This window comes from Primulina eburnea, chromosome 1, assembly GCF_022965805.1.
Source record: "Primulina eburnea isolate SZY01 chromosome 1, ASM2296580v1, whole genome shotgun sequence".
NCBI classification, from domain to species: domain Eukaryota; kingdom Viridiplantae; phylum Streptophyta; class Magnoliopsida; order Lamiales; family Gesneriaceae; genus Primulina; species Primulina eburnea.
The window spans coordinates 9900540-9920393 of NC_133101.1; the positions used below are offsets into that span (position 1 = coordinate 9900540).

At 35.1% G+C, this 19854-nt stretch overlaps 2 protein-coding genes across 5 annotated transcripts; both read left to right on the forward strand.

Moving 5' to 3' along the window:
* Positions 1-10: 10 nt before the first annotated feature.
* Positions 11-4052, forward strand: LOC140803719 (uncharacterized). Its single transcript, XM_073159613.1, has 11 exons — positions 11-262; positions 678-1400; positions 1488-1658; positions 1739-2393; positions 2490-2588; positions 2659-2715; positions 2794-2892; positions 2964-3020; positions 3089-3264; positions 3353-3816; positions 3911-4052. Exons 1-11 carry the CDS (start codon positions 101-103, stop codon positions 4050-4052), a joined length of 2805 nt encoding a protein of 934 aa, XP_073015714.1. The 5' UTR covers positions 11-100.
* A 6327-nt stretch (positions 4053-10379) lies between these two features.
* LOC140827200 (homeobox-leucine zipper protein HDG11-like) lies at positions 10380-18444 on the forward strand. 4 transcript variants are annotated; one of them, XM_073189830.1, is made up of 13 exons: positions 10389-10459; positions 10603-10676; positions 10990-11058; positions 13506-13620; positions 14497-14614; positions 14712-14903; positions 15100-15537; positions 15650-15742; positions 15825-16034; positions 16864-17047; positions 17142-17410; positions 17525-17614; positions 17889-18444. In XM_073189830.1, exons 4-13 carry the CDS (start codon positions 13508-13510, stop codon positions 18270-18272), a joined length of 2091 nt encoding a protein of 696 aa, XP_073045931.1. In that variant the 5' UTR covers positions 10389-10459; positions 10603-10676; positions 10990-11058; positions 13506-13507; the 3' UTR covers positions 18273-18444. The 4 variants fall into 4 exon arrangements, with proteins under 4 accessions (XP_073045926.1, XP_073045931.1, XP_073045935.1 ...); XM_073189825.1 differs by lacking the exon at positions 10603-10676 and having other exon boundaries at positions 10380-10459; positions 17889-18443; XM_073189834.1 differs by lacking the exons at positions 10389-10459; positions 10603-10676 and adding an exon at positions 10579-10602.
* Positions 18445-19854: the final 1410 nt, after the last annotated feature.

Sequence of the window (19854 nt, forward strand, 5' to 3'; positions counted from 1 at the left end):
CGATGGGAAATTTAGGGAAAAGGAAGTCATATCCGACTTATTTAAAAAAAAGGATTGAGATGTCAATTTACGTAAATGTCCTTGTTTTGTTAAGTTTAAAATGGATTACAATTTTCCCTTCATTCACTCACTTTACAAATTACTTCAGCAGAGACCCCACCCCCCTCCTATTTCATTCCGAACCCTAAACCCTCCGTTCCCTGAAAAACGCCTCCGTCGAATCTTCAAAATCTCAACGGAAGGAATGGCAGACGAAAATGTGGTAATTATTGCGTTTATTTCGATTTGTTTCTTCTGAATTTTAGTCGTATTTTTTAGTATGCTTGCTGCGTGTGTGTGCGTAGTCGACCATGGTTTTCCACCATGGTCGACCATACAAATGGTACGTTGTTTGTGGTCGACCATAAAACAACGAGTTTATGGTCGACCATGTTTTATTTGGCCGATTACGTTTTATGGTCGACTTTATGGTCGACCATAAGACGAAGTCGACCATAAAACATGGTCGACCTTATTTGGTTTTATGGTCGACCATAAGACGAAGTCGACCATAAAACGTAATCGGCCTTATTTGGTTTTATGGTCGACCTTATTTGGTTTTATGGTCGACCAAATGTGGTTTTATGGTCGACCACAAAATTTGTCCTAACCTTACTAATACTGTTTTTTTGTCACAGGTCTATTTACCGAGAAAATTAGGCAGGGATGCCATTTTCCGATGTAAGTTGACAATCCAATCGAGATATAACGAGATTTCTGAGAAGATTCATTTTTATTTGAACAACGAGGAGAGAACCCATTTTTTCGAGCATTCGCCTTTTGGTAATTTAGTTAGGTATTATAGAGATTTTAAAATTTCTAGCCAAATTCTATGGTACTTAATGAGTAACCAGATACTTGATAGTATTAGTGATGATTTGTGGATGGTGGTGTGCAAAAGGCCTGTTAGATTTTCTTTGTTAGAGTATTGTTTAATAACGGGTCTCGATTGCGCTATAGAGCTCGAAGATTTACCAGGTAGAGGTGTATTTGCCACCACACACTTTCCCGGTAAGGCTGATATTGTTTTGGGTGATTTGGAGGGAAAGATTATGGTCCAAGAGCATAACGAGACTGGTCTAGACATGGAGAAGATAAAGATGGCTAGTCTATACTTTTGTTGTGCCGTATTTGGTGAGGCGACGAGGAAAAAGACGACGAAGATCGATCCTAAATACTTGAGCCTTGTAGATGATTTGGATAGGTTCAACCGTTATCCCTGGGGTAGAGTAGCCTATCGGGATGCGGTCCGATGTCTGAAGAAAGATCTTTTAGGTCGATATAATTACCTCGCCGAGGCACAGGGCCGGACAGAAGTTGAGGGCAGCTTCCTTGTCGGTGGTTTTGTTCTCCCTCTGCAGGTATATTATTTTTTGATTTTTTGAATGATATAGTGGATTTGTTATCTGTATTTGTACCAGTAACACTGTTTGAAATTTATTTTACAGATCTTCGCTTATGAATGTTATCCGAGCGTGGCACAGAAGTTAGCAAGGAGAAGAGATGTGGACGGTTTGATGTTGCCCAGGATGTTTCAGTGGGTGACTAAGACGTGGGCGACAAACCGTGCCCCAACTGGTGTTGAAATCGCTGCAGCCTTCGGTGATTGTGCTATAGATGTAAGTAATATGAATTGATTTGGTAAAATAACCTTGGACATTATTTTTAATTAATTTGCTCTTTTATTAATTATATGCAGGATTGTTTGGGATTTTTGACTCCTAGTCCTGAGGAGCTAGTTGCACCGTATTATACCACCGGGAATTTTGTTGATTCTGCGCCTGATGCGGTGATCATTCGGGTACTCGAGCTCTGGGGGCAGGGTCGGACAGTCATATGTAGCGAGCACCCTGTGGAGTCTCCCTCAGTCCAGCCCACGCATTTTGCACATTCACCTCCCTCTGACCAGCCCATGCATTTTGGACATTCACCTCCCTCTGTCCAGCACACGCCTCCTGTACATGCATCTCCTGACGTTTCCGGCATCCGTCGTGGTGATCTCGATAGATCCAGCTCTAGGACCAGTTCTCATATGCGTACGGGTCCTAGAGTCCACTTTGGACTCAATCCCTCCCACCGCCCATCACCCTTGGAGCATCGTTTCGAGCGGCGATTGACTGCGTTGGAGGATTCCGTTAGGTCCTTGCATGTGAAGATTGCAGCAGAATTTATTGATACCAGAGTGTTTATGAGGAGTGTAAATCAAACTCTAGCTGACTTGAAATCTAGTTTGACTGAACAGATTAGAGCTGGTTTTGCTGAGATGAGGTCTAACACGTCAGTGCAGGAGGACAGAGATTATAGCATAGTCTATACCAGAGGGCGGAAGAGGAAAGCATCTGAGGCAGATTTTGGTGAGATAATTTTATTTATTATATTTATGTTTATGTAGTATAATGATTTATTACAATTCTCATAATTATTTTAATTTGTTTGATGTGCGCTTTTAGGTGTGGATGATAATCTGGCTAGGGAAATTGCGAGTACTAGCCAAACACTACATATGTTTGAGCCTAACCTTCCGGTGATTATAGAGGAGTCCTCAGAAGGTGAGTTAATGCACTTTTTTGATTTGATATTTATGTATAGTATATTAAACAACAAAGTCTTTATTTTTAGATATTCAAGTGACTCCGGTTCCGCGTAAGTCAGGTGGTGAGGCGACCACGTCTAGAGGTTATTACAGTAAACCTTGTCTATTCATATTTGCATTAAAGTTGTTATTATTTTAATTTGTTGAATGTACGCTGTTAGGTGTGGCTGATAATTTGGCTAGGGAAATTGACAGTGGTAGCCAAACCCAACAGATATTTGAGCCTAACCTTGAAGCCATTCCAGAGGAGTCCGCAGGAGGTGAGGTAATGCACAATTTTTATATTTATATTTATTTATAGTATATTAAACAATATATTTTATGTTTTTAGATATTCAAGTGACTCCAGATGCGCGTATGTCAGGAGGCGAGGCGACCACGTCGAGAGGTTATTAAACTATACCTTGTTTATTGTTCATATTTGCATTAAAGTTGCTACAATTGATCATTTTATAGATGCCGGTGTGAGGCCACTTGCGGAGACCGTGACATTGAAGGTAAACAACTCGCTTGCGCGAGTTAGGGCCTCGATGCTCGACCGTTTGCCCAGTAAGATTCGAGGTTTTTATGCCGAATATGAGAAGTCGTTCTACGGGCCCATGGCTATCGCAAACTCGCCTGTCACTTTCCTTGTAAGCCTTTAAATAAATCTTTTATAAAGTTTAAATTTTTAGAGAACTTTTTTAAAACTTTGAAAACCTTTTGTTATGTTGAATTCAGCACATGGGCGAAGCTCTCCGTGGATTGCTTGAGATGCAGATCCGACATCCTGAAGTGATGTCGGCAGATGATTCGTTGATGGACAAAAATTTCTATTCTGCGATATCAGTTATAGCCGAAGCTAAAGATATCGATTTCAACATAAGTCTGGTACCGATTGTGAGCAAAGTAAAAGGTAGTGATCCAGAATGGCCGCGTCTCTCGTGGGAAAAGGCGCGAAGAATTCTCATCCCTGTCTACAGAGATGGGCGCTGGTTTTTGCTAAAACTCGTGACAGGGGTGAATAAGTGCATTATATATGACTTGCAGCGAAGGCACGATCCCAAATTCAAAGATCTGAATGAAGACATAGAGCCTATACTTATAAACGCAGCTCGTCTGCTATCCATTGTTGGGAACAACCCGCACCCCGAGAGGCCATGGAATATAAAACTACATGATGAATTCCGTGCCAAGATTATACAGTACGTTGTCAACTTTCTATTTACAATATAATAACTTCATTATTCGTTTTTTAATGTTAGCAATATATATTAACTTCTCTTTTTTTTTTCACAGTGAAGATTCAGGAGCGTTTGTGTTAGCTGTTGCCGGATACTCTTTGTCCAGGAGTGCGCAAGTAGTACTAACTTTAGATGATAGATTAGTTTCTGAGTTTAGATACTTTTTAGCTTGTAATATTTTCCTTAATGATTGGTGATTATTGTGACGTATCTGACAATTTTATGTCATTATTGGAACATCGTTTTCTTATGTAATTTTTTGTGTTATTTTGTTGGTCGACCACAAACGCACATGGTCGACCAACAATTGTATGGTTCGACTAACAAATTCTGTTAGTCGACCATAAACGAGTTAATTTGGTCGACCATCGACCTTTACCTTTTGGTTTTGGTCGACCATCGACCTTTACCTTTTATGGTCGACCATAATATTGTGTTGGTCGACCATAATATTTTGTTGGTCGACCACCATTGTTATTTTGGTCGACCATTGTTATCTAGTTTAGGGTTTAGGTTTAGGGTTTCAAGGGTTTAGGGTTTTTTAGGGTTTTAGGGTTTACATACGAATCAATTCATCACAATCTCGGTATTTTTGTCACGATCTAACAAACAGGATTATGTTATACGTTTCAAATTTAAATGTGAATCATGCTATTTTTTTTATTTTTTAAAAAAAATCGTAAATTCAAGATTATGTTATATATTCTAATTTACATACGAATCAATTCATCACAATCTCGGTATTTTTGTCACGATCTAACAAAGAGGATTATGTTATACGTTTCAAATTTAAATGTGAATCATGCTATTTTTTTTATTTTTTAAAAAAAAATCATAAATTCAAGATTATGTTATATATTCTAATTTACATACGAATCAATTCATCACAATCTCGGTAATTTTGTCACGATCTAACAAAGAGGATTATGTTATACGTTTCAAATTTAAATGTGAATCATGCTATTTTTTTTATTTTTTTAAAAAAATCGTAAATTCAAGATTATGTTATATATTCTAATTTACATACGAATCAATTCATCACAATCTCGGTATTTTTGTCACGATCTAACAAAGAGGATTATGTTATACGTTTCAAATTTAAATGTGAATCATGCTATTTTTTTTATTTTTATAAAAAAAATCGTAAATTCAAGATTATGTTATATATTCTAATTTACATACGAATCAATTCATCACAATCTCGGTATTTTTGTCACGATCTAACAAACAGGATTATGTTATACGTTTCAAATTTAAATGTGAATCATGCGATTTTTTTTATTTTTAAAAAAAATCGTAAATTCAAGATTATGTTATATATTCTAATTTACATACGAATCAATTCATCACAATCTCGGTATTTTTGTCACGATAATCTCATTATTTTTGTCACGATCACAATTACGTTACATGTTTTGGACAATTATTAATATATATTGAAAAAAAACACAACACACCATCAACCTAATGGTCGACCATGAGATTGATGGTCGACCAAAAGAAAACTAATGGTCGACCATGAGTTTGATGGTCGACCAGAAGAAAACTAATGGTCGACCATCAAGGTAATGGTCGACAATGCAATTGACGGTCGACCTAACAAAGCTAAGGGTCGACCATCACCCTACCGATAGCTTGATGGTCGACCAAATAAAAATAATGGTCGACCAAAGAAAAATAATGGTCGACCCTGAAGCTATCTCTTGCTGAATTCACCAATCGAAGGAAATCTGTTTTGTTTTCTTCTGCCAAATCTCTTCTCTAGTAAAGGAGGCAACACCAATGGAAAATTAATGTTGCGTGGCCATTCATTTTCTTCGGGAACGGGATACACAGTCTCTGAGTAAGCCATGCACCATGACATAGTAGAATAATACTGTGAACACATATCATATAAATCAATATTCGCTAACCAACTAGCTGCGATGGCATGAGCACATGGGATTCTATCAATATCAAAAACTCGACATGTGCATCTTTTTGATTCGAGATCCACTATGGCCGAATGTCCACGACTCCTAACATCAAACTCCATACGTCCTAATTCAAAAACTTGCATTCCTTGGGCATATGTGAACCTGCTACGAAGGATCCCCTCGATCGTAGGGGTCAAGTTAGTGCTACTTGCAATTGATGCGTGGCGATATCGGGCAAACCAAGATGATGCCAGTCTCTGCAAGGAATCTAACAGTGCAATGATTGGCAGCTTCCTTTCTTCAAGCAGTCTAGCGTTGATTGACTCAACCCCGTTTGTCGTCATAATATTGTAACGGGTCTTCGGACAATACGCTCGAGTCCATCTATCAAGTGAGTCTCTCTCATCCAAATATTGCGCTGCCTCGGGATATCTATTCCTAAACTCATCATATGCAATATCAAACTCGGAAGTTTTATAAATTTTTGCAATGTGCAAAAACATTTCGGTTGCACCCTTCTTTTTGCATATTGTCTTCATGTTTTGGGATAAATGCCACGTACAATGCCCATGATGCGCATTTTTATACACGGTAGAAACTGCATTAATGATCCCTTGATGCCTGTCACTAATTATCACCAATTCATCCTCGTCTGGTACTACTTCTAACAACTTCGTTAAAAACCAACTCCACGAAGAAGTACACTCGACATCTACGACTCCCCACGCCAAAGGATATTGGTGATAATTTCCATCTTGTGCCGATGCCACCAATAAAACACCATTATACTTGCCCTTCAACCACGTACCATCAATTGATACAACTTTTCGCATACTTCGATATCCTCTAACGCATGCACCAAAAGCAAGAAACATATACTTGAATCGATTTTCCTCGTCGACAAATATGTCTGTTATGCTTCCTGGATTCATCTGCTCAACCATGTGCAAATAACAGCTCAATTTTGTAAAACTCTGCGTAGGATCACCTTTCAACATATTGTGTGCTAGTTCTTTCCCTTTCCAAGCCTTGTAGTATGATATATCAGCATTCATACTATTGCGCATCATCGCCATCACCGCTTTTGGTACAATAGGCACTGGATGACCTTGGAAATTATCCACAAACATATCTCGAACTACAGCAGAACTCGCTCCACGGATTCTCTTTCCTCTCCCAGTCAAACCACATGTGTGTGTATTGCAATATGTTCGAACGGAGAATGCACGTGAATCATTCTTAATCAAAGAGGTCCAGATTCTCCACTTACAATCAGACACTACACATTTTACGGCGTACACATTCTTGCTACTTTTTACCGTCTCAAATTCAAAGCAAGCTTCCAAACTTATTCTAATTAGCTCTTTTTTCACCGCTTCTCGGTTTGGAAACTCTTGACCCACAAACAAGTTCGAACCATCCGTGAATGAAAATGTGTCATTATCAAGAGCCACATCCACAACCAAATTTGCATCATTGCTTTGAACCAAATTTGCCTCGCCCTCAATTATGTCATCACGTGCTTCATCATGTAACTCGTCCGTGTTACTACCATCTACAAGCATGACATCCATATTATGCGCTTCGTCGAATGTGTTACTACGATCCACAGGCATGGAATCCACATTATGTGCTTCGTCGAAAAAATCAATGCTATTATTACGATCCACAGACACAATATTCAAGTGAAAATAATCATCAAAATGACTCTGTTCGTTAATATTGCAATTGTTCTCAACAATAGCATTTCCGTGCAAATTATCACAAGAATCAAAAGAAGCAACACATTCAATTTCAACTTGAAGTACTGGCCTACTTCTCGGACAACCAAAATACAAATATGCTTTCAAATCATGGTCGTTCTCTATATAAATTGGTTGAATGTTGCACGGCAAATCTAATAGATAACTCAACCTCAAGTTGGAAGTGTCTTCTACTTTCCCAGCTCTGTATAGTTCACTTTTTAAATCTTCAAAATAACAAATATCATCATCCACTGGAATAGCAACAAACTTTGCATTGGCCCCTGGATTCCATTTATAAACCAGCCCCTCTGTCACTTCCCATTTTCCATCAAAATGAACAACAATAACTGTTGGCATATCTACAAAGTGCACAAACAAATATGATAATTAGAATGGGCAAAATGTTGTAAAAACAAAAAAAAAACGCACATGGTCGACCAAAAAATAAGTTGGTCGACCATGAAGTTATGTAGGTCGACCAATAAGACCTTGGTCGACCAACTTAATTTCTGAAAAAATAAGCTCACGGTCGACCAACTTAATTTCTGAAAAAACACGAACTTGGTCGACCATTAAGATTGTGGTCGACCATGAATAATTTCTCTTTGGTCGACCACGAAGAATTCGTTGTTTGCTTCGACAAAAATCCATGAACGACACGGATTATTCATCTTATTTTTGGTCGATCGCTGCATGAAATGATGAAAACAATGAACTGGTCAAAGAAAATGGAGCAAACTTACTGTATTTTTCTTCAAATACAGACGTATTTACAGAAGAATGGGGAACAATATGTAGGAGTAGATTTAGATCTGGATCTGAGGAATGAGCGCCACAACACTTGAGCAACCGTGGTCAATTTCGATTTATTGATACGCGCAAGATGTAGATGCGGTAGATGAGTTCTTTAAATTTGGGAAGCTTTGGGAATTTTTTTGGGAATTTTGTGGGGATTTTGTGCGTGGAATGGGAAGAAAGAGAGAGAACAACTAACAATTAATCAATTTAGGATGTTAACTTTAATTAAGGTTTAATTAACTAATCAAGAGTCAACTCTTTTTTTTTCTTAAAAAAAAGTCAGACTCCTTGTTTTTTAAATCTTTGCCCACGTAATCCCATTTTTTTAATTGTCCCTGCGAGCGATCTCCTTCTTGGAAGTCAAGCATTGCTGCATTGGAGTGTGCGACTGGGCCAAGAGTGTATTGGACCCAATCAGTCGAAGGCCCAACTTTCGCTTACAAAAATAAAATTAATTAGTTTCCGAGGGAAAACTTTTTACAAAGTAATTATAATAATTATTATTAGATTTTATAAAAAAATGAAACATATTTCAATAGCAAATCTATCTTACAGAAATGAGGAGATCTCTTATTAGACGATCTTATAAAGATTTGTAAGACAAGTCAACCATACTGATATTTACAATAAAAAATAATACTCTTAGCATTAAAATTAATAATTTTTCATGGATGCAAATAAGAGATCCGTCTAACAAAATATGATCTGTGAGTAGGGATGTAAATGATCCAAACCAAGCTGAACAGTATCAGACTTGAGCTTGGCTTGTTTAAGATTAATTCAAGCTCGAGCTCGAGCTTTTATCATCTGGCTTGAGTTTGGCTCGTTTAAGATTGATAGAGTTCGAGCTCGAGCTTTATTCGAGCTTTTATCATCAGGTTAGAATTCGACGTGTCTTGAAATTACTAAGCTTGTGAAAAGCTCGAGTTCGACTCGTCAAAAGCTCGTTTATCATGTTAATCAATCCGAGCTCGATTTTGGTTTATTAATAGCTCGTTTATCATATTTAACAAGCCTGACTTGAGTTCGCCCGTTTTCGAGCTCGTAAAACATACAATTGAGCTCGAATTTGAGCTTGATTCGAACTTGTTAAAATTAAATATATCTATGAACTAATTTTATATTAGACATAAAAGTTTAACTTTTATTAGTACTAATATTTTTATTTGTCAACTCAATAAATGAGTCAAGCTCGAGCTAACGAGCCACCTAAACGAGCCGAGTTCGAGCTCGCGAACCTATTAACGAACATGTTTGCGAGTTCACGAGCCGAATACGCTTAGGCTGGAGCTTGGTTTGATTAAGTTGTCAAGCTCAAAATCGAGCTTGAGCTTGGTTTGATATGATTAACAAACGAACTCAAACAAGCTTTTTATCGAGCCGAGCTCCGAATAGCTCGCGAACGGTTTGGTTTGTTTACATCCCTATCTATGAGACAGTCTTACATAAATTTTTTTCTACAAAAATAAGGTGGGTTTACATTCCGTTACAAAAATTCATATGTAATTTAATCTCAAATTTCATCACAAATTTCTTTCAAATACTATATTTTTTGAAAGTCAAATAGTTTTTTTTTAAAAAATCATTTTCTTACAAAATGTGAAAAAGAATTTTTACTATTACAAAAACAAAAATTTATGATTTTTTGACTTTTTCTTCTAATTTTTTTTAAAAAAAGTAAGACGATACATGTGAGACGAGTTAATTCAGCCTATATTTACAAAAGAAAATAGTATTTTATCATAAAAAATAATATTTTTTATAGAACAAATCGGTTTGAAAATCTTTCCATATTTTACTGATGAGACATTCTCTTGGAAGAGTAAGTCTCTTGTGAGACGGTCTCACGAATCTTTATCTGTATGACGGGTTAACTCTATCCATATTCACAATAAAAAGTAATATTCTTAGCATAAAAAATAATATTTTTAATGAATGACCCAAATAATATATCCGTCTCACAAAATACGATCCGTGAGACGATCTCACACAAGTTTTTGTGTGTTTGGCAAATTGTTTCTGTTTAAAAATTTAGTAAATAACGTATAATAACTAATAAATAACATGACAGCCAAGGATCGAAATTTCCGGGTTCCCCTTATGTTGTGCCTTCATAGTCAGTCTGGAGAAGAAATTTGGCCAACGGTGAGATTCGATTGAGCAATTTTCGGAAAATTTACCTGCATTGTATGGAGTCAGGGAGTGTCTTAAATTTTGAATTAAAAGGCCATATTCTTAGTCCTTTGCGGTCTGCAGTATGGATATTTGTAGACTCCTTTGTTTTTCAGGTAAAATGATGACTTTGGCAGAACAAATGGGAAAAAAAACACGATTTGGGATTAATTCAAACTAGCTGAAAACTGTTAGAAAAACCTTATGGATTTCCTATTTTTTTGAAAATTACATAGCAAGAGGCTTCAAAATCTTTATTTGCTGTTATGTTTTAGCTTCTATTCAGTTTCCTATGAATAATTTGGTGAGAATGCACTTATTATGCAGGATTTTGAATTTTTCGCTGCAAACTGTAGTAAGGTCTCAGATATGGTGTTAATTCTGTGATATAATATGGAGTGCAGTATAAATGAGATGAAAAAATTGAAGTATGTAACTTGAATCTTTGTAGATAATTCCGAAAGTGATGTCTTACTTTAGAAAGAATTATTGCTCATACACAGGTGCAGCAATAACCCATTATGAGGCTTTCCTTGAAGTGGAACTGAGAATGGAGGTCACATGATAGATTGGTAAAGAGCTACTTAATTTTTGTGTTGACAAAGGAGAGGATATCTGCATTGCTATAGGAATAAGTGAATTGCTTAATAATTGTAAAATTGTTAGTGTCATTAAATCTATGGATGAACATATTCGAAAATACCTCTGCGTGGCCTTTTATATTTGGGAATTTCGAGTGAATGGCATCATTATCAGATTGGACAAAAGTTCCGACTTCCGAGATTGATTAAAGGTAAGGTGGTTTTAATATCTTCTCCAAAAAAAGGTGGTTGTGCTTTTTTCTTAAGTATTAAGACCGTCTGTTCAAGGACTACTATACCTATTTATTTTTTAAATTTGAAAAAATGGATAGAGTAGCAAGAACTTTTTAAGAAATGTGCAAAATGAAGCTAAGACCTAAAATAATGGTGGAAAGGTTTTTGTTTTGATTTATTGGTCTCTGAAGAAAAATTGTCTCAATTTGGAAAAGGTGGACAGCGATGTCTAAAAATGTTTATATGTCGATGGTCGCTCTTAAAATATATTCAAACATTATAGCAAGCATAGTGTTCTTGTCGGTATAGGTGGTACTCTATAGTTAATTTACAGTAATTTTGTTAGGGAACACTGATCATTGAAATTCTTGCAAGCAGTGTATTCTCAGAAAAGCCTTGACTTTACTTGATAAATTTGTTGTATAAGAAAGATAAACCCAGATTACATAGAAAAATGTGTGTTGCATATGTGAAATCTATTGTATAAAAAATGGCATACAATGGCAGACACGTAGCATGACAAGATTGCTCTTTTATTTGGATTAATGCTTTTTAATAACTCTGGTTCAAATATAAAGCCAGCGTAGAGCAGAACTTTATGAGAGATTATTTTAAAGTTCGTTGCTAGCTAAGTTTAACACACTTAATCCGCAGGCATTCCTTATTAGAAATAGCGATATTCAACTTTTTGTTTATATAGTAATTGCAATAAATTTGTACACATCTTCCTGTATAAATGAACTCGCAATGACAAACAAGTCGCTCTTATTATATAGCTAGTTTAACCCACTTGATCCGCAAATATTCCTTATTAGAAATAAGGATATTCTAGATTAAGAACGTCTTATTTATATAAATATGATTGTGATAAATTTGTATGCATCTTCCAGTCTAAATGAACTTGTAATGATAGATGATGAATACTTTTAGTTTATTCTCTATTAATTACCATTAATTTATTCTCAAGGAATCTGTCATCATTCCTGTTAATTAAGGATCCTCATTAATTAGTAGCAGACTGTGATTCTAATGACTCTAGTTCAAATGCAAAGGCCAGCTTAGAACAGCACTTTCTGAGAATGATTATCTTAAAGTTCATTGTTAGCTACATTTAATCCCAGTCAGTTATTTCGCAAACATTCCTAATTAGAGAGAACAATATTCCAGAATAAGAGTAGTTCAAATAAATTTTTATGCGTCTTCCTGTATGAATGAACTTGTAGTGATAAAAAAAACGCTTATATTATATAGCTAGTTTAATCCCACTTGATCCGTAAATATTCCTTATTACAAATAAGGATATTCCAGACTATGAACGTCTTATTTATATAATTATAATTGCGACAAATTTGTTTGCATCTTCCTGTATAAATGAACTTGTAATGATAGATGAGGAATGTTTTTTTTCTTGATTCATTATTAATTACCAATAATCTATTCTCATACAATCTGTCATCATTCCTGATAATTAAGGATCCTCATTAATGAATGACAGATTGTGATTTTAATGCCCAAATCCGAGGCATGAATAATCTAATCCTTAATCCACAATATAATCCAATAAATTTGGAATAGTGATACGATTTTATGCTCCCCCTCCTTTTGAAATGCGATTTTATACCTTATTTGGTGATTGAATCATTGCTACTTCTTTTGAGATAAGTGAATAAATACTGGGCGGTTTGTCCTCCGCAACCACCTTAAATACAGCATCATAAGCACGTGTGTCCTTACATTTCAATTCTCTAAAGTGATCTTGATTATCTGCTCCATCTTCTCTTAATTATTTCATTTTAAAGTCCGTTGCAATAAATCTGGACAATACTCCATATTGAAGTAAGTGAAATCCAGGTGACAAATCATCCAAGCTAAATCTCAGTCGTTCTAGTTCATAACTGAATGATACATGCACAAATTTGTTTATCTCCTAACCGCTTCTCATAGACTATATACTTCTTGATGCTTAGTTTATCTCAGTTTGCTACTTTCATTCAGCATCATTATTTCTCCAACTTACATAAGCATAGAATACAAATGTAGAAGAATAAAAAATATGTGAATCATTTTGAAGGCCTTTTCATTTGGATGTTTTTTTTATTATTGACAGCATATTTCCTGTTCTGATTAATTTTTTTATGCTTATTTTTCCCTGGGGATATTGTGCTGCTGGGAATCAAAAACATTTCTTATCATTTGAAACGAAGAGATGCATTCTGCTGAAGGAGGAAGTGGATCAGGTGACAAAGAAACCTCCAACTCTCAAAAGGGGAAGATACAATATCGACGGCACTCTGAGCAAAAAATTCACCGGCTGGAAGCGTAAATATTAAATTTTAACTCCTGCATTTTAGTAGAAATATTTTCTTCTCACCATATTGATGTGGTAAATTTCAGCTTATGCATTTTAATGCATAAGCCACTTAAAAAATTATTTTCCCTTTTTGTTTATTATTCCATGATGAGTTCATTATTTACTATGTTGTGCTTCTAATATCTCTTAATAATTATATAATGAAAAATTTGTTCTCACATCTTCCATCATTTGAACTCTTTATCGAAATAGAGGGATTTTAATGCAAGGAGAAGTTTGTGAATTCCTAATGAGCTATGTTTGTTTATGTTTTTTGGAAATGCTTCATTTTCCAGAAAACATAAACTAATATACTCATATTATTTTCAAACGATTTTAATAGAAAATGTAATTTAATTTCATTTTCCCAAAAATCATTATATTATTATATTGCATTTTAACTCTAATAATTGATTGTTAAATTTTAAATTATCCTTCTATAATTAAAAAAATAATAATCTGATAAACTAATTAAGACAAGATAAGACATCTTAATTAGAAAACGTCCCATTCAGAAAAGATAACCTAATATACATAACAACCTAAGTACCTAACTCAACTTTTCAAACTACATTTCTGTGAAACATTTTCCAGAAATTCTGTGAACAAGCATAACGAAACATACTCTTATTCTCCAATTATTGTTTTATTTAACAATTGGTGGGGTGACAATTAGGATTTGCTATGTTCTATCATCTGAACTCTAGTTTCAACCTTTCTTGATGAATTGAGAAATATTAAGCTTTTCTTGACTTTTTAACTTTATTGGTTATCTTTAGAGTATTTTTTCACCTTTCTTCATACTTTTGTTTTAAGGTTCTTTGGTGCTGATGATTTGAATGCAGTTTTTTTAAGGAATGTCCCCACCCAGATGAGAACCAAAGGCAGCAATTGAGCAGGGAACTAAGTCTCGACCCTATGCAAATAAAGTTTTGGTTTCAAAATAAAAGGACTCAGACAAAGGTGCTAAACAGTTTTTATGCAGAACAAATTTTTTTTGCAGATGTGTTAAGTCTCAGGTTTCATATTCAATGTGGTAATTCAAAGTAATATTTTTTAGGCGCAAAATGATAGAGCTGAAAACAATGCCCTCCGGTCTGAAAATGAAAGATTTCGCAGTGAGAATCTCGCAATTCAGGAGGTACTAAGAAAGGGCCTTTGTCAGTCTTGTATTGGTTCAGCTCTTGGGGAAGAAGAGAAACATAGTGTGTTACAGAGGTTGAAGATAGAAAATGTACTATTGACAGAAGAGGTGACCGTTGCCAATCAATTTTTCGTTTTTCTCAGAAAGTAATTAAAATTTTCTATTTAAACTGTAGAATTTCCAGAGACTTTGCACTTTAGTGGTACTTGATCAAGCTAATTGTTTCTTAATGCAAGCTCTAGTATTACCTATTTAGATGTTTATTTGGAACATTTCTTAAATGTTTTTTGCCAAACTTTTGCAGCATAGACGATTCATTGACATGCAAAAATTAGCCATGCCTCCTCATGGAATTGGGTCCTTTTTAGAGACGCCTGGAAATCTTTCAGTTGGTGACGAAATGGGTGTCACTGCTGCTCTTGATCGTGAACAAACGCCATGGAAATTACAGGATCCGACATCACAGCTGCACGTAAGTGAAATAGAGAAGGTCGAAAAATCTCTCATTATTGGGATAGCTGCTTCTGCCATGGATGAGCTTGTGGAGCTTTTACACCTGAAAGAGCCTGTATGGATCAAGTCTGCCACAGATGGGAGATCTCTTATACATCACGATAGCTATTATAAGCTTTTTCCAAAGGCAAATCATTTGAAAACTGCAAGTGCTCGGATTGAATCTTCAAAAGATTCAGGCATGGTGGCAGTTGCTGCAACACATTTAATTGAAATGCTTCTTGATTCGGTATAAACTTTGTTTGCTCTCTTTTTCCAACATGCTATGCGAATTATTTTTATCAATATTATTATATGCTACTTCCTGCTTCAAGTACAAATCTGCTTTATTAATATTCCAGAATAAATGGAAGGATTTATTTCCTACTATTATCAACGAAGCAGGGACCATTGAAGTGATTGATACTGGAGAGTTTGGTGGCTCTCTGAATTTGGTAAAGATTTAAAGAGCAAATTTTCTATGTGCTAGCAATGAGTAAGACATTCCGAGGTTTATATATGATTATGTTTATGCAGATGTATGGAAAAATACACGTTTTGTCACCTCTTGTGGCTCCTCGGGAATTCTATTTTATTCGCTACTGCCGACAGCTTAACTCAAGAACTTGGATTCTGGTCGATGTATCCTATGATTTCATTAAACAGTTTGAAAATGCCGCTCCAACTAACCCTCAGAAGTTTCCTTCGGGATGTATGATTGAAGATATTTCAAATGGAAAATCTAATGTGAGTTCTATGCAATGTTATTAGATTGATTATTATGGTTTGATTGTTGTTTTTGTCTGCATCAAGATGATCATAACCAGCATAAATGAGGAATGCTACTTAAAGTGCATATCTTAAAAAAAAAAGAAATTTTCATGTAACCACATCTTGACTGCTTGAAAACTTTATTTTATTTGTATTAATAAAGATGCATTAAATTTTTAAGACTTGATTTCACTTCTTTTTTAATATTAGGCATTTTAAACCGATTCACATTTGGGAAAAGCCATGAAATTTTTGTCCTTTTCAAACTCAGCATATAGTTTTTACATTATTTATTATTCGTCTCACTTTAAAGAAAAAAATTACCTCTTCAGTATAAGTTAATTTAAATGGTGCATTTTCTATACCTAAAATTTAATCAACATTATGTATATTACATTAGCAAATGTTTAGAAATTTATATATTTTCACGTACCAGACTAGTTTTATTTCTTTCAATTGAAGAAATTCTCGAAATTAAAATTTATGTTCCTCACATTATCTTCTTCATTTTTTTGTAGTTATACATTTATTTTTTACAAATTAAAATTTGTTTTTTCTGTTCTTTTAAAAAATTGCTGCAATTTTTTTACCAAAGAGTGTACCAAGAGTTCGCCGTGCAAAAATTCGCTAGATAGCATACCAATGCTTGTAAATCAAGTAATTGATGCAAATGTGGTCAGCATGAAAAGATGTCAAAAATAAGACATACTGTCTCTTCTGGAAGTCGCTCATCCCACTGTTTGCACGTCCATTGCACATTTTGATGACCAAATGGAATATCTAAAAGCATTTGTTTTCTTGATAGATTACATGGATTGAGCATGTCGAAGTGGACGATAAATCATTGACCCATCGCTTATATAGAGATTTATTATGTAATTGTCAAGCATATGGAGCTACAAGGTGGGTTGTTACCCTTCAAAGGATGTGCGAGAGGATTGCATTCTCAGTGGGGCGAACTATGACACAAAAGCATGCCCTTGAAGGGGGTATAATAATATATCATTCTATTGCCCATAATGTCAGGGTTTATGATTTTGGGAATTGAGCATGAAGTGATTTATGTTTTTCTTCTTCATTCAGTTATTGGCTTGCCTGAAGGCCGAAGGAACTTGATGAATCTTTGCCATAGAATGGTCAAGAATTTTTGTGAAGAACTGAGCTTGTCAGATAGACTAGATTTTTCCCACTCGTCAGCATCGAATAACAGTGGAGTGCGGGTCTCGCTCCATAGAAGCACTGTTCAAGGGATGCCTAATGGTCTGATTTTGAGTGCTGCGACCTCTCTTTGGCTTCCCCTTTCTTATGAAACTCTCTTTGATTTCTTCAAAGATGAGAAAAATAGAGCTCAGGTGCTTAAACTTACTAGTTTTTCTTTTGGGTTCCTAATAGTCGCATCATGTTTTATTTTTCTTATGATTTCATTTTCTAGTAAGGCTGAAAGATTATATGTATTTTTCATGCAGTGGGATGCCCTGTCTAATGGAAATATTTCCAATGAGATTGCACACATCTCAACTGGGACGCATCCTGGAAACTGTGTCTCCATCATTCAGGTTACTTTCTCTTCTTGTCTAGGGTGCTATATAATTTCTTGAAGTTCCTAGTGTTGTGCATCTAGAAATAATGTTGTTCTGATGAGAATATTTCATTTTTAACATTTACCTCAACTGTCATGCAGTTTTTGTGCGACATATGTGACATTTTGGCCGCACTGATGAGAATATTTCATTTTAACATTTACCTTAAATCTTATTTGCGCATAATTAGCACAATATCTCTATCAAAGAAAATATTCATTATTTTGAAACAATGTTGATTGCATAGCAGCCATATGTACCCGAAGAGAGCAACATGTTGATTCTGCAAGAGAGTTGCATTGACCCTCTCGGAGCGATGGTGATATATGCCCCAATAGAATTACCATCTGTCATTGCTGCTGTGAATGGAGAGGACATGGCCGAGATTCCAATACTTCCATCTGGTTTCGTTATTTCTACGGATGGTTGTACTGATGATGGAGTTGGAGCGTCTTCCAGTTCGAGTAAGAGCAGATCCAGCGGTTCACTCTTGACGGTTGCTTTTCAAATATTAATGTGCTACGGCACACGCCCAAGGGAACTGAATATGGAGACTGTATCTAATGTGCATGCCCTTTTGAGCACAACAATTCAGAAGATAAAGACGGCTCTCGATTGTTCAGAGTTGGAGTGACGTACTTAAACTTTTCGACTGTTATATATATATTTTTTTTTACCTTTTACAATCTCTTATCGAGTTTCTCATCTTTGGAAAGTAATTCTTGTTCATGTTTTACGCAAATAGAGTTTTTTCCACCGCGCTCTCACTGTTTATTGGTTTTTTACGAGCATTCAACGTGCAATGTATGTGCGTTTCATTTTAGCATTTTTGAGTAATAAAAATTTAAATTAAATACATTGTTTTCATTTATTGAAAATGGTGAATTCCTCATTAATATTTTTATAATTTAATTATGCCACACACTGACACACAATCCAACAGACATGTACATAACTATTAATTAATTCAACATTAACTATATATGATATATCGAAGTTATGCATATTTTCTATTAAATATACCTTAATCTTTCAGTTACGAAGATTAAAGAACAAAGATTTGTGAAATTGTGAAAGAATGTTATATTTTATTCTTGAAATAGATTATGATCACAATGTTATAATAAATTGATGTAGAATAAGATGTCATTTTTGGTATATTGGGACACCATATAACCAAATAAGACAGTTGTCAAAACCGGCAGGATTTTGGGTATTTTTTCCTTTTTGGTTACATTTTGTTTTGACAATAAATCAGCAAAGGAAAGCTGGGAATTGATTCTCTTTACTATAGTTATATGTTATTTTGTGTCAATCAACAAAGTTATCTTAGTGGTTTACTATATATTTGAGTGTTTGACATTGTCTGAGTACTTTGTGTAAATCAACATGTTAATCTACATCATATATACAACTTGGTTAAGATCAATATCTCACTAGTTGAGAATAATTTTATCTTATAACAATTTATAACTTTTTCCGGGCAACTTGGGAGGATAGCTTAAATGTCGATGTATCCAGGTTTATGAGAAAGCGTCCAGACAGGTAGTTAATTTTGACAAATCTGCACTTACATGATTAAAATGCATATTTTGACACGAATGCATGAAACTATATTTCAAAACCTATTTGAGACGCGATCGCGGAACGGAAACCGAGGGTCGAAAAAAAGAAAATACTTTTATTAAATAATTATTTTTAATTATTTAAAATATTGTATATGTTATATATGATATTTTCGAAAGTGAGATGTTTTGAGGTGTTTTTATACGCCGAGTCGTATTTTTAAACGGTATTCGATTTTCGACGAAAATATGAACTTTTTGAGAACTCGACTAATATTTTCACGAACTTTCCTAAATAAAATATTTTAAAAAAAATTAATGGGCTTAATGAGCCTATTATATCACATTAATGGGCTTAAGCTTACACCACTTGTTTTAATTAAAACAAAAAGGCCCCAAACCCTTCCCCCACTCCTCAAAACTCACGCCCACCCCTCTAAATACTAGGCCTCTCTCATCATAACACACCACACACATCACACGAAAACTTGGAAGGAAAATCACGTGGAGTTGAGGAAAAATCAGCCTAGTGTTTTCTACATTAATGTTCTTCGCATCTCCACTTGTTTGTCGTGCGTAAAATACGCAAAAGCACACCTTAATTCTATTTTTCTCATCTATCACACCATAATATACGTTTGATGCATGTTT